The sequence below is a fragment of the Macaca fascicularis genome, chromosome 14 (assembly GCF_037993035.2).
Source record: "Macaca fascicularis isolate 582-1 chromosome 14, T2T-MFA8v1.1".
Classification (NCBI taxonomy): Eukaryota; Metazoa; Chordata; class Mammalia; order Primates; family Cercopithecidae; genus Macaca; species Macaca fascicularis.
Window position 1 is genome coordinate 39,018,657 of NC_088388.1, and position 15,931 is coordinate 39,034,587.

At 34.2% G+C, this 15,931-nt stretch overlaps 2 protein-coding genes across 9 annotated transcripts in view; one reads left to right on the plus strand and one right to left on the minus strand.

Moving 5' to 3' along the window:
• Positions 1–15,931, minus strand: part of ANO3 (anoctamin 3) — a 476,116-nt gene that overhangs the window by 90,366 nt on the left and 369,819 nt on the right. For all 8 annotated transcript variants that reach the window (XM_074012595.1, XM_015434966.4, XM_074012596.1 and 5 more), the window contains one exon: positions 13,043–13,103. In XM_074012595.1, the coding sequence (XP_073868696.1) occupies positions 13,043–13,103 (61 nt within the window). The remainder of the gene's footprint in view (positions 1–13,042; positions 13,104–15,931) is intronic.
• On the plus strand, positions 240–12,114 carry MUC15 (mucin 15, cell surface associated). Its single transcript, XM_005578365.5, has 4 exons — positions 240–567; positions 6,963–7,694; positions 9,576–9,725; positions 11,603–12,114. The coding sequence occupies exons 2-4, from the start codon at positions 7,001–7,003 to the stop codon at positions 11,761–11,763; spliced, it is 1,005 nt and encodes a 334-aa protein (XP_005578422.2). The 5' UTR covers positions 240–567; positions 6,963–7,000; the 3' UTR covers positions 11,764–12,114.

Here is a 15,931-nt window from a genome sequence, read left to right on the forward strand (position 1 = left end):
CACACATAGGGTACAGTACAGAAACTACAGTACAGAGACATTGTTTATGATTCAAGAGAATGTGGGGCTGGCACAGAGCAACAAGTGCAGGGCATGACTTGTTTGGTTTCCTCACCTGCAAGGAGCGGGGACCCAGCACATGTCAGAAATTCCTGCTATACCAGATGACTTTGCCAAAATCTTTGTCCTTTTTTTTCACTTGGCGGGGGGAAATGATGCCCCATGTTTTGCTACCACTCACGAGAGAGTAATACCTTGTCCCAAAGCTAAAACGATCAACCTATGAAAACTGGAGGGCTGGGCTTTTGTTGTTGTTGTTAAAGGCCTGAATGAGGTGATATCTTAATGCTTACAGCTGAGAAGCAGGTCAGTCAGGTTCCTGGGCGCTCTGTTACACAAGCAAGATACAGCCAGCCCCAGCTAATTTTGTTTCCCTGGCACCCTCCTGCTCAGTGCGACATTGTCACACTTAACCCATCTGTTTTCTCTAATGCACGACAGATTGCTTTCAGACAGGACAACTGTGATATTTCAGTTCCTGATTGTAAATACCTCCTAAGCCTGAAGGTAAGTGTGTGATGGTTACTTAGGTCTCTCTCTTTCTTTCACTCTCCACTCTCTCTCTTCCTTATTTACTAAAGAGAATCACAGTGGTCTCAACTTTTGACAGAACAGCCTGGCAAGTAGCTACGGCAATCCTTGTAAAGACAAGTAGTTGTTTTATTAAGTAATTACCTTCCAAATGAGTATTTGCACTCTTAAATAAGTTAGCTTTAAAAATTACTGCTAAATTTGCTAGATTACGGAACCAGCAGAAGAGTTAAATAAAACCCTTATTTAAAACATACGTGACTGTGAAATAGAATTTCCTTAAGTCAGATCTTAGTAAAGGTTTCAAAATGCTTAAAGTGGAAGCGGCAGCATGAATATAAATTGAATCTTAGATTTAAATTATGCATTTGTGCTGAAAGGTTTTTGCTTTAAGTGTTAGAGGTTTTTGCTTTAAGTATTAGAATAGTTTTGGAAAAAAAATCCTCTAATAAAATAGATTAGAAGCTTCTATACATCTTTTTCAAATGTTTTCTTAATTACAAAGTTGGCAAACTATTGTACAGTACATATAATTATTTAGCATATGTGTACATGTTTTTCACTGGAAATCTAAAAGGTTATATCAGTTACTACAGAAAACATCCTATGAAATGAAAATGTGGTAAAGTTTCTGAAAATTATTTTCATTTTGTGGCTATATAAGCCTCTTTTTTATTAAAAGGATGCTGATTTCCATTTATGTACTTTCTATTTAATCTATAGAGGCTGCTCCTACAGACATTAAAGTATGATACAGAAGGCTGGAAACCCTATGCTTGAAAATTTCAATCTAGAACATTTCTTTCAGAGAAGCATTCTTTCTTTCAAAGCTTGACACCATCACTAATTATTTAAGTATTGGAGTTTACTACTGAAAACCCCTAAGGTAGTGGGTCGTATGACAAATTCTACATTTTTCCTGTGTTTCTGTAGCCTAAGTCTTTAGCCAGAATAATGTTCCCAAACTTCTGAATTTTTTTTTTTTCTTGAAAGAAAGTCAGGCTTTTCTTTTTTCTTTTTTCTTTCTTTTTACATCAAATAAAAGTAAAATGAGAGGCCTAAGTTTCTCAGGCACAATCCTTTTTCTAGTTGGTTACCCTTCCAAAACCCTCATAAAAGAGGCATTTTTAGAAGGAAGTCTAAAGTCCTCATTTATTGTTGCTCTTGCATTTAGGAAACTAAAAATACTTTTTCCAACATTGGAAAAAGCCACTCAGAGTAACACTCAAGTTCTTCCTGAGATGTTAGTTACATGGCAGACAGAGTTTTCTTTAGAGAGACAAACAAAACCCATCTGTCTTAATTTGTAGCCTAGCCGGGCGTGGTGGCTCACGCCTGTAATCCCAGCACTTTGGGAGGCTGAGGCGGGCGGATCACAAGGTCAGGAGATCGAGACCACAGTGAAACCCCATCTCTACTAAAAATACAAAAAATTAGCCGGGCGCGGTGGCGGGCGCCTGTAGTCCCAGCTACTCAGGAGGCTGAGGCAGGAGAATGGCGTGAACCCGGGAGGCGGAGCTTGCAGTGAGCCGAGATCGCGCCACTGCACTCCAGCCTGGGCGACAGAGCGAGACTCCGTCTCAAAAAAAAAAAAAAAAAAAAAAATTGTAGCCTAAGATCTGTAAGAATGATCAAATGCAACTTGGAGAAAAGGCAGCCCCATGTATACTCATCAGTGATTTTACTATAGAAGCATGTTTTATATTATGCCTGCAGTGTACCTGAACTGATGATTCTATTTAGGATTTCTGATTTTGATTCTGTTTGGAATGACTAGCATTTCTTTGCCCTTACATGGGTTAATTACCTGACATAAACCAGGACATCTCCTTATTTCCAAAGCTTGGTATAAAATAAGTATGACTCACGATTTCAACATAGAGCCTGGACAGAATAATGACTTTATGCATTTAAGAGGAAGCAAAAATATGAACAGTGAATGTGGGTTTGCTTCCCTTACTGGCCAGAGGTGTTTTTTGTTTTTTCTCATCACCTTCTGCAGCCCTCCATACAAAAGTAGTAATGTGAAACCACTTTCAGTGCCAATAACAAAGAAGGCGAAAGTCGTGTTCATTCTCTCTGTGTAGAGGAGTTGTTTAAAAACAGTGACACTATGAAAGTATATTTTAAAACTAGTGAAATTTTAGAAACAGAAAAAATTTAATATATACAGGAAAGTTTAGAATCCTAAGGTATCACAAAGGAACTGGAAATCCTCCTTTCTTTCTCTGTTCACTTTATAGTAATTCTACCCTTAGAAGTTTTTCGAGTTTGTGATGATCCTAAACCTGTTTCTATTTTATAACTTCAAAATTCCTCTTAGGAGTTACCACCCAGATGCAAAAAGAGGCAAAGGTCAGGAGGTGAAATCATGTTATCGGGTTCTCCTGATTTCTCTCCCTCTGCAATTCTACTTTTCTTTCATCCCACCTTCTGTCTGCCCCCACAGTGCACCTGGCTGACAGATGAACTTGGGCGCACTCAGGCATACCATCTATAATCCATCATCATTTCAGCTTTATAAAACAAGTATATAGCATAGAGTTAGATATTTGAACTCCAGAGATGGAGAAAGGCTAAAGGAAAGCACACCAAAAAATAAAACATATATACATTTCATTTGTTGCCCTCTGGAGTTGCTGTCCCACCTCTATTAGGTTTTTGTCCCTTGCAAAGCGCTTTGTTCATTTAGCATGAGGTCAAACTTAGGCCAAATCTCCTGGACCTTACTCCAGCAAAATTTCATGGTGGGGTTCTGAATAGCGATGACTTCAATTTCTGGCTGCTTCTACGACTTTAAGATGAAAGGGGCCTGAGTAAGTGGCGTAACCTGGTTCTCCTAGAAGCTGGGCAGCAGAGGCAAACTTGTTCCCTACTGCAATGTCAGGACAATCCGTCTTCACAAAAGCCTTATCTGTAACTGTATCAATTTCTGAATAAACTGTAAATATTTAATAGTATTCACAACATACTGAACTACCCCTCTCTTCCCTTTCTCTCCTTTTCCTGGGAGATAAATTATAGGCAGTAACAGAGTGCTGGGCAGGTTTGGGGTGTTGATACCCTAGGTTTTCAAGTTACAATCAAAAGCTGGGTAAAGGAATGAGAGATCCCCTTGGTGATTCAATGTCACAGGCAAGGTGAAACAGGAACAGCAGAATTCACTTTATTGACTCTTGATATGTAGATTTTCACTATAGGCAGGGAATGAAAGCTCAATGCCATGTCTCTCATATCATATTATAAGAAAAACAGAAGAACAGCTAAGGACATTTTTCCCTCCACTGGTGACCACTTTATTAGGAAGAGAAAAATAGCAAAACAACTAGATATAGAGAAAATAAATCAAATGCCATAATAATGTTGAAAATAGTGGCCAAGTACGGTTTACAAATTAGATCACTTGCAGAAGATAATGAAATGGACCGTTATGTTTGCTGTAAACTTTGCAGAGTTCACGGGAGAGAGATGTTTCTGAAAAGGTACACGTAACTATTTTTAAACTAAAATGAATTATATTTTAAACGTGCTAGGTGAGGCATCAGTTTAAGTAAATATTGGTCAACTACAGGTGCCAGAGATAATCATTCATGCTTTGTAAATGCTCATCTGTAAACTCCGCGGTAAAGATATCCATCTAGAAACCATAATAGACAGTTGTTGTGATTTTCTTATATTAGAGCAAAAGCATATTTAGTGTATTTAATGGGTTCTCTGAAGACAGAGAGACATATTCTCAGTGTTTTGTAAAAATGGGATTATAAACTGCTCTGGTTAAAATCATTAAATTTGGAGAGGCTGTATTTAAAAAAAAAAAAAAGTAATGGTAGAAAGAAGTTCTAAAAAGCAGCTGTGTACCAAATTCTATATTCCTTTGCAACTTATGTTACAAAGATGAATATTGACTAGCTTTAAATCAGACATGTCAAGGTTTGAATCCAAATCTGATCTCTCAGTTACTAGCTATGTGTCCTTGGACGCATTACTTACATTATTTATGTCCCACTTAATCATCTGTAAAGTGGGATTAATAAGCCCTTCATCATTTGTTTATTTTTGATTAGCATTAAATAGAAAACATGTAAAGCAGCTGATATAACAAATGCACAATAGTAATATACTTTCCAGTTATGTTAAACAGTTTTAGAACAATCTAAATGTCCTAGTTGTCACAGAAAAGTGAATGAAATAACAATAAGCAGAATGATCACAAATACAAACACCTACGTAATCACAATCAGGTTGAGAAATAGAGTATCACCAGCACACAAGGTCCTTCCATGCTCCAGCCAATCAATTCTGTCTGTTTCCTTCCAGTAATAAAGCACTTTCCCAATTTGTAGCAATGTAGTTTTGTGCCTGTTTTTGAACTTTATATACTGAAATCACACAATACAACTGGTGTTTTAAGTGTTGCATTATGTTTGTGATAATCATCCATGTCGTTGCATGCAGCTCTAGCTCATCAATTTTCACAATCTGAATACACCACATTTATTATCCAATCTGTTACTAATGAACACTTAGGTTTGAGGCTCTTGTAAATAATGCCACTATGAACGTCCTCATATGTCTGCCTGCTTTTCTTTTTAAGTAGGTTTTTCTTAAGTGATAACCATAGGGCATGGAAGATACAATATGTCTACAATTCTGGAAGTGCATGGTTATGAAATTGCTTGCTAAAAGCTTTCAAAGAGAACTATCAGACTTTGAAGATAATTATCATATATTATAGATATATTTACGTTGTACCATATGTGAAAAATCATTATGTTAAAGGGGACTTGGTACTTGAAACCAACACATAACTAGTGGAAGTGTTTAGAAGCTCTGTAGACCCTAATGACACATCAACAAGGTTGAAAATATTTGTAAAAATTTTAGAGAGCTGTTGAGAAATGGCACACAATAAAAGAACTAAGTAACAGCAGTTGTACCTCCTCCCTTTTCCTCTCTCAGTCAGCATGGAGGCTTTCAGTGAAAAATAAGGTTCAATTCAAATAACATGAAATTAGTACTCAGATTTTATTGCTTGAGAAATAAAAGTCTAATTTTTTAAAAAAGTAAATTTTCCAGTAAAAGCACTTCAAATTTTAGCCTCTTATGAGATTGGAGTCAGATGACTTGGCTTTAAATATTGCCTTTTCCATCTACCAGCTTCTGTTACTAGCCATTGTAAACTTCAGTTTCTTCATCTGCAAAATGGACATAATACAATCTATTCTTGCCACATCAAGGGATTGTATCAAATAAGATGATACTGTAAACTTTGTAACCAAAAAGATGCTATAGATATATTATTATATTTGAATATTAAATGGAGGTTAGCATTTATTAAGTGTTTACTTTAGGCTAGATATTGTTTAGAGTGCTGCTACCTAAGTCAGCCCATTCAGTCATCAGAACAACACTCTGAAGTTAGTTTATTATAATGATTAAAAAGCGACTGCTTATTATGATGATTATTTTTCATGAGTTATTTGTATCAGAAGCCAGAATTTTAATATAAATCTGATTTCAAAACATTTTTCTATATCACCCTATTTATGAATTCTGGTACTTTCACACTTAGGAGGCAGAATGGTGTGCCTGGATTGGTGATCAGGACCCAATCTGCAATTATCTAGCATATTTTTCCACACACACACCCAAACATGTTCTTCTTTTATAAAATAAGAGAATAAGATTAAAGAATATCCTTAAATCTAGAAGACTTCTGAATCTCCCCAATTAGGGATTAAGTAGCAAGAAGGACATCATGAAGTGAAAAGTATTGTGGAAAAGGGATATATTCAAATTCAAGTAATTCAAAGTAGATACTAATAAAATGTATTCAGGGGTATTCTTGACTGACTCACTTTAAAAAACCTAATATGTGGTGCATTTAATGTATAATCAGTAATGTCATTTTCATAATAAATATTTCAAATGACATCTTTATAAAGAATGTGTTTTCTTAAATAGATTGAAGAAATCAGCCAGCTCTACATGGTCTATATTTACAATATTTTAAAAATTTTACTTAACAGCTCATATACATGTTTTAAATATATGTGTGTGAGTGGGTGGGTGTTTATGGTTTTCTTCCACCTTTTCCCAAGCTAAATGGTCTTTGAAATAGCAGTGTATAGCTTGAGAAAATTTTTGCATGGCATTTCCCTAGAAGCAACAAAGGAAGAAAGATTACATGGAAAGTAGTACTCAATGGCACTAGTTTAAGTACATAACCAAAATAAGCAATTTTGGAATAAAAATATGACATTATCATGTCTATATGATGTCTAGATTTTTATTACTTTAAAATATATAGATCCATTTAAAAACTCAGAATATTTTATTAAGGTATTCAAATGATGGTTATTTTCTTTCAGATTCCTTTCAAAAAAAACCAATACCAAAGAAGCCTACAATGTTGACCTTAGCCAAAATTCTGTTGATTTCAACTTTGTTTTATTCACTTCTATCGGGGAGCCATGGAAAAGAAAATCAAGGCATAAACACAACACAGAGCACTGCAGAAGTTTTTAAAACAATGGAAAATAAACCTATTTCTTTGGAAAGTGAAGCAAACTTAAACTCCGATAAAGAAAATATAACCACCTCAAATATCAAGGCGAGTCATTCTCCTCCTTTGAATCTACCAAACAAAAGCCATGGAATAACAGATTTCTCCAGTAACTCGTCAGCTGAGCATTCTTTGGGCAGTCTAAAACCCACACCCACCATTTCCACAAGCCCTCCCTTGATCCATAGCTTTGTTTCTAAATTGCCTTGGAATGCACCTATAGCAGATGAAGATCCTTTGCCCATCTCAGCACATACCAATGCTACACCTGCTCTGTCTTCAGAAAAATTCACTTGGTCTTTGGTCAATGACACCATGAAAATTCCCGATAACAGTTCCATTACAGTTAGCATCCTCTCTTCAGAACCAGCTTCTCCATCTGTGACCCCCTTGATAGTGGAACCAAGTGGATGGCTTACCACAAACAGTGATAGCTTCACTGGGTTTACTCCCTATCAAGAAAAAACAACTCTACAGCCTACTTTAAAATTCACCAATAATTCAAAACTCTTTCCAAATACATCAGATCCCCAAAAAGGTAAATATAAATGAATTTAACTTTCCTTTGGTGTGAAACTGAAATTCCAAATAAGTCATGCAGAGTAAGTCTAAGGAATCACCATGCTAGAAAAATAGAGGATAACACAGTAGCATGAATTTTCTCACTTTTGAGGGATGATCATTATAGTCACTAGAAATACTGAAGTGGTTTTTGGGCTTCAATGAACATATACTAGTCATTTCTCTTTGGGAGTGTAAGGAGACAATGAGACAAAATGTGAAGTTAGGTTAGTTCAAGAAAAGATGGAGACTAAAGCAATGGTATAGTTTTGAGATACTAGGTAACAATTTTCAATGAATCTTGAGAAGACTACCTGAAATTCCACATGCTCATGTGACTACTATTTAACTACACATATATATATATATAATTATATGAGCATATATATATAAGCTTATATATATACAACTGAACATATATATGTTCATATATATGTTTTTTATATATGAGTATATATATATGAGTTTATATATATGAGTTTTAAAAAAGTTGAACAAAGTAATGAATTTATAAATTGTCACCATCACAGACAATTTATTATGTGGACATTTTTATGTTTCATTCAAGGATTACATCAAGCTTTTCCATTTGAAACATAAAAATGGTTTTACATTTTTCCATAAAATGAAAAAAGATAACTAAGTTTCAATAATTCATTAATGTTTTGTTTTTTCAGATCTAATGTATTTTCCCCCCTTGAAATGTTTTTTTAATAATTTGTTTTCCTTCAAGAACTCACTTCCAGTGTGGCTTACTTAAGGATTATATTAATAATGTAAAAACCAAATCATATATACAAATTCCTATGTGAATGCTGTTGCCAGTGTGTATGAAAAGTTTTAAATTCTGAAATCTAGGCTTTTTATAACACCATGATCAATATATTGTATATGTACATTTATGATTTTAACATATCTTGTCATTTAAAAAAATACTTCCTCTCTTTTAGTCTATCTAAACTTAATATACATATTGAGAATACTGAGTACTTACTCTTACCATTGCTATTTTATGTAAAAACAAAATTTAGTTAGCTTACTTCTCTTTTATTTCACTACCAATTTTACTGTACTCCAACATGAAAATTAATTTTTTTAGAAATGAGATTTTATATAGAATCAGAGACCCTGCAAGACCCTTTGCTACCTAATTAATGAGTACCTCAAGAAAAGAGAAGAAAAAAAAGAGAAATGTACTAAATTTCAGTTCAGAGAACACTTAGTTTATTGAAAATTTAGTCTTCAAATAAGATACGGAGTGAAAATAATAATACAGTGAAATTTTGAACTCCCTTAAGCTCAGGCCTAGACAACTGTTCTTGATATGCAAGGCACTGAAGTTATCTTGCCTTGGTTTATTTGTGGTATTTAGAAATAAGCTCTATCAGGATACACTGATTTTTCCTTGCAGTGACTTCTTATTTGTTTTTTCATTTTCTATTACCCACTCACTCCTATTGGCTTTTCACCTTTGAATTATTTATAGAAACAAGTGCAAAGTTCATTTTATCATTAAAGTTCAACACTGATATTAGATCTTAATGGAGTATACACATGGCATTTCAGTGCTATTGATGTTAATAAGAACAAGACACAGTTATAGAGCTAAGACTTAGAAGTATTTCAATGTAATTAAAAATTAGAAGTGTGGTTTTATCAACAAATACGTTTACCAATATATCCCAAACAGTACTTTATAAAACACATACACACACACACACACACACACACACACAAACACATTATTATCTAATTTTTAAATGTTAAACATTCTTTGGTATAAAGAAAGTTAACATGTATGGATTTTGGTACTTTGAATAACTATTTTATATTTCTTTAAATTTTTTTTGTCCTGTAGAAAATAGAAATACAGGAATAGTATTCGGGGCCATTTTAGGTGCTATTCTGGGTGTCTCATTGCTTACTCTTGTTGGCTACTTGTTGTGTGGAAAAAGGAAAACGGATTCATTTTCCCATCGGCGACTTTATGACGACAGAAATGAACCAGGTAAAAGCTATTTTCAATACTTCACCTGGGCACAGTGGTTTTAATTAAATGAGGATGTCAATGTACACTGCATTGCCTAGAAGGTAATTCCAAAAGAATTCATATGAATGAATAAACTGAAGACTTATTCTGATCCATCTTCTGTTTATCAAAGAACAAAACCAAAATAATTATAAACCTGTGAGTGAAATTTAAAAAACATTTGAAGTGTTACTCATTGCATCAAAATTGGTTTTAAATCATAATCCAAGAATCTAAAACATATGTATAAAATTGGAAGATAATGAATGGTAGGACATTAAGGAAAAAATGACCAGTTTGGTTAGCAAGTGAAAGCAGAGCTATTCCTTGCCATTGTGAGATCACTAAGTAGCAGTAATTTGAACAAAGATTGATTCTAATTTGGAGCTCTTTTAAAGTTTATACAGAAACAGCAGTCCTCCATTAACCCTCTTAATGAGGCTCTAAAACAAAGTATCTAAAAGTTGCATATTTGCACACATAAAGTCACATTGTACCTTAATTCAGGAATTTTCCACTCACATGATGGAAAAGGCCAACCATAATATCTATGAATGAGAAATATGTATACTAAAAATAAAATTGTCAGTTTGTGCTTTAATAATATAATATCAATTTGATATTTGATTTAATGTTTGGTTCATCTGTAGTTTTATACTTCAGGGAAAAAAAAATCTGTCTTCTGGTTTGCACAAGGGATTCTTGTCACCATAACAAATAGTTAAATGCTTCTGGTGAGTCCCATTGATGAAGTCTTACTGAATCTTGAGTTTCAATGAGTTCAGATATGACTGATATATTTCTCATATTCTGAACCAAATCTGTTAATTATAAATGTAACTGAATTCTGATTATGGGTTTCTAGGAACTAATACAAAACAAAAAGTATCATTCTTCAAAATTAAAGGATAGGATTTATAACAGTGGTTTTCAATCCATTTTTTAACCTTTATCTTGTCTTTACATGTAATCTCATGCAAAAACTCAATTTATCAAAAATTGATACAATCTAAACTGCAGTGATAGAGGCATAAAGGAATAACTCAATCACAACAACTGTTTTGTCCATCAAAAACAGCTTTGAGACACCTCTCCCAAAGACCTAAGGTTCCTTTGTAAACAGATGGCTAGAGGAATAAGTAGATAAGCAAATGATGATGCCTAAGTGAATAGTTTACTAATTTAATTAACAATTAGTTATTCCTGGTAGTACTTTAAGATACCAAGTGCATGTCCAGTTTTTTTTGAAAATGAATTCAAGATCTTTAGGAAATAATGACTATTTGTTTAAAAAGAAAACTAAATTTCCACATCAACAGTCAGAAAACCTCAAGTACATGGTAACTTGAATGGATCAGAAGAAAACATAAACTCCCACAAATGTTTGTTATCTCCCCCACCTTAAATGGTTTAGCCATCAAGATACTGAGATATTTGGTAAAATAATAACATTAATTTAAAAATTATTGACTTCACTTAAAAAAATTTACACCAGAAGTGACGAATTCTGAACATATTGACAAGGCTTTGAAATCATAAGATTCAAAAGTCAATGAGGCATTGTCTACACTTCCTTATACAAGGTATTGATATACTATAGTGGTCTCTTCTTCAGTTCCTTTACTTTGAGTCCATCAACAGTAAAATTTTGGAAGTAAAACTGTACTCTTAATCTTATAAAAAATGAAGCTTGAAAAACAGCTACTTATTTAAAATTTTAAAATTAAAATATAAAAAGCCCATATAAAACTCTACTTATTTTCTCATCTAGAATAATTCCTATACTTTGGTGGATGTCTGAACGTGAATCTGTCCGAGTATCATTGTGAAACAATATTATTTTGTTACTTTTTTAGTTCTGCGATTAGACAATGCACCGGAACCTTATGATGTGAGTTTTGGGAATTCTAGCTACTACAATCCAAATTTGAATGATTCAGCCATGCCAGAAAGTCAAGAAAATGCACGTGATGGCATTCCTATGGATGACATACCTCCACTTCGCACTTCTGTATAGAACTAAAAGGAAAAAGGCGTCAAACGGCAAGTGTCGTCTACATCCTAGCCTTTTGACAAATTCATCTTTCAGAAGGTTACACAAAATTACTGTCATGTGGATTTTGCCAAGGAGAATCATAAAAGCAGGAGACCAGTAGCAGAAATGTAGACAGGATGTATCATCCAAAGGTTTTCTTTCTTACAATTTTTGGCCAACCTGAGGCATTTACTAAGTAGCCTTAATTTGTATTTTAGTATTATTTTCTTAGTAGAAAATATTTGTGTAATCAGATAAAACTAAAAGATTTCACCATTACAGCCCTGCCTGATAATTTAATAATAAAAATTATTCCACCATGAAATTCTTAAACACTGAAGTTGACTCTTTACTGCTCTGCCTGCAGCCCTAGTGCCATAATTCAAGATTACATGTTCTTAAACGACAATTGAAAGGGTGCTTTTTAAAGCTAAAAAGAGGACATAGCCTAGAGTTCCTGTCACTGGGAAATTGAGGCAATAGAAATTAGAGACCTTATTCTAGTACATTATAATTTTCTAGATCAGCACACACATGATCAGCCCCTTGAGTTGCCAAGCTGACAATGACTGCACTCAACGGGGCCATGGCGGGAAAGCTGACCCTACCCAGGAAAGTAATAGCTTCTTTAAAAGTCTTCAAAGGTTTTGGGAATTTTAACTTGTCTTAATATACCTTAGGCTTCAATTATTTGGGTGCCTTAAAAACTCAATGAGAATCATGGTAAAAAAAAAAAAAAAAAGTTAACCAAAGAATATACCTGTACATAATTTGTACAGTTTTAAGTTGTTAGATAGGAACTAGATTTCTTATATTAGACATTATTGCTCAATCATAATGGAATAGATTCTGTATCTTTAAATGTGTGAACTATAAGGTTAAAAAAGATGAATGGAAATATCAAATAACTTTTTAATGAGCATCAGTTTCATAAGCAATAATATAAGAAGATTAATTTGGATTCTAGTATGTTTCAGTTTGTTTTTAATTACCACCTGCCTTTCATAGAAAAAATATGTTCCTTGATGTAGGAAAGTCTAGGTTTTAGAGATTAGAGGATGAGATCAAGAGTTAAATTCCTAAAGAAGCAGTGAATGTATGAAGAGAGCAAACAAAGCAAGTACCAACCTAGAGGCTTTATTTTTGAACTGATTCATGGTGTGTGTGTGTGTGTGTGTGTGCACGCGCATGTGTGTGTGTGTAGAAACACAGAAACAGCTTCAGAAAATAAGGGATGGAAAGTAATGTAGAAAGTACTTACCCCATATTGCCATAAAAATAGCAAAGAAGACTGTCCCTCCATTATCAAACAAATATGTCACCTGAGGAGAAAACAAACAGAAATATTAGTCATGCAAATTGATTATAATAATCCAGTGAATACTGTTTGCACTCAGGTACTATGATTTTTTCTCAAATAGAATCATATTCTTTTATAGTATGGAAATGTTATATATGAAATCCTTTCATGGGTCCTGCATCAATTTCACACGATTTTTCTCATGGGGAGAGGTAAAGAAACAATATTAGCCCTCTTCTCTCCTCTCTTGATTCCCTTTATACCCCACCATCATTTCTAATTATAAAAAATTCTACCATCCTATGGAAGTATTTGTGGGTCACAGATTGTCAAACTACAATGAAAGTTGTATGAAATTAGTTTTTCAGTTGAGGCATTCCTAGTTGCAATTCCTGTTAGCAAAATGTTTAGGAGTGGGGAAGTTGGAAAATGCAGGATTCTTCCAGTGAGCCAGCATTTCCAATAGCTAACTCTATTCTCTTAGTCTTTCAAAATGTAGGATGGGTCCAATAATGGCTATAAGATGTAATATATCCCATCTTAATTTGTTTCAAAAGTTTCATAAATCACTGGATACTCATGAAACAAAGTGTTTTATAATCAGATAACTGAAACTTCATAAAGAAGGATGCATAGTTTTATAATGTTATTGAATCAAATTTTAAGGCTTGTAAGTATTGTTTGATTTTAATAAAGTATAAATTCAATTTACCTTTGCTTGTTTGCATTTGCATAATGCCCTCAGTATATATGTAACTTAGTGAGAGAAATTAAACTAACACAGTGAAGGCAAAAAATGTTCGGCCAGCACAAAAATTCCATAGAAACTATAGAGAAAATAGGGGCATTGTCCTCACAGGAGGGTAAGGACAATCATGGGCTAAAGTACAGTATTATAAGGAAAGTTGGAATGGAATGGTGTCCTTGCTCAATCTGACATCCAGAGGGTGCTCAATGAGAGCATTAAAATAACAGTAATGTATATTTCAGTTGTAACATCTGGAACACACTGAAAAATATACGTAAAGCAAGTCATCATAAAACGTATTTTTCTATAATGTGGCATTATTGATAATATCATCATAGAAAAGAAGTGCTCCCTTTGAAGGTTGGTGGATAGGTGCAAAATGTCCCATATGCCTCTAAAATTCATTGTTGGTTAAGGCATGGTATTTCTAAAAAAGAATATCAAAATTGGTTTTCAAAACAATCATCAGTGTACTTTTATATCAGGAGAGAAAAGGATCATAAAGAAATTATCCCACAGAGCTCATAAAATTATACCCAGCAGGGAATCAAGAATTTTTTTTTTCTCAAGACGTCCAACAGAGACACCTGAGGCTGCTGAACTGCTGAACAGCTGTCTGTTTTCCTTTGTAAACCAACATCATACAGGAAACAGTCTCTTAAGAGTGTTAGAACAGACTGTGGGGATTTAAAGGTCACCAAGAAATAATGGCTCTCCCCTGCTCTAGAAATAGCCATGCTTTTAGAAAAGTGGCAAATAAAAAACCATCCTTAGTAACAATTGTGTTGCATGAACTTGTCATGGTTTGTGTAGTATTTTCCTTTAAAGTGCTTCTCAATTTTTTTCTTACTGGGTTTGCTAACAAATCTTTCAGGCATTTTAAGTCAATAAATTTAAACATTAACAGTTTAGAAACACCTTCATGAGATCAAGTTGGAGTACATGTAATATTCTTGTAATGTGGGATTACATACATCTAATGAGAGATAAAGCTAGAAGGAGCATTAGAGAAGACTTCAGAACTTGCTCTAAGGAAGAGTACAACCATGTTTAATCATGTGTTAGATTTACCAAGCTATTACACATGGGATGTATTATGATATGGGAGATCATAGAGACAACAAGAACAGCTCTTGAAGTCGGTGGTTATAGCTTGAGGTGTTAAGGGCTTTATTTAGGGTGCTGACATATGAGCTGCTGAATGAAAATGGGAAAAAGAGCGAAGGAAGAGTCAAGCTTATTGTGAAATGGCTCAAGTTTAGATCACGGGTGACTGACAGGAGAATTAAGTGATAAGTAGCGTTCTGTCTAATAGGATAAGAACACTTATTACATTGAAGAAACCCCAACTAAAATATTGAGAAAATTCCATAAGCGGCATAGAAGATTTTTCTAAAAGCAAAAAGAATCTTGTCCTCCATATATAATTACATATGTAATACATGGAATTATTCTATTAGAAAAACAGCTTGCCTTTATGAATGGAGGGCCCATGGCAAGCGTTATGTTCAACACTGTTAATGTGACTAGGCATAACATATAAAGAAGGTCATAAACTTAGCTTCAAAGCTTGATTTAAGTACACATTGTCCAATTTCTTTGACACCTGATTTCTCTTGAAGAGCTGAGTGTGGCTACAAATAAAAAAATGTGGGTACTGTTAAAGAGATAGCTTTCTTATTAGGCTGGAAGCTGAAAGTCTATGTTTTCTGCATTATACCTGCTGGGTCTTGCTCTAAAATTGCCTTATAGGTTCAGAAAAACATAAGGCTCTGAAAAATGCCACTTATATCCCACTAAAGTCCCTCCAGGATAAGGAGAACAAGGTGACTCCTTGGCAGATTCAACCATGTACGCAGAGCTATTACTGGAGACTTGGAGGGCAGGGAGTCAGAATTGAAGCTGGAGGTCATGCCCTTTCACTTCCTCATTCCTTAACTCTTGGGTAGGGTGAAACCTGAATAACCATTTCATTTGCTGGACCTGAGCAGAAGCTACATAAAAAATAGGTATTGATCAGACTATTCTCCACGTATCTTTTAAAAATTTGGTCCTAGAAATTAGAGTCACCTGAGGAGCTTGTTAACATAGAGAGTTTTAGG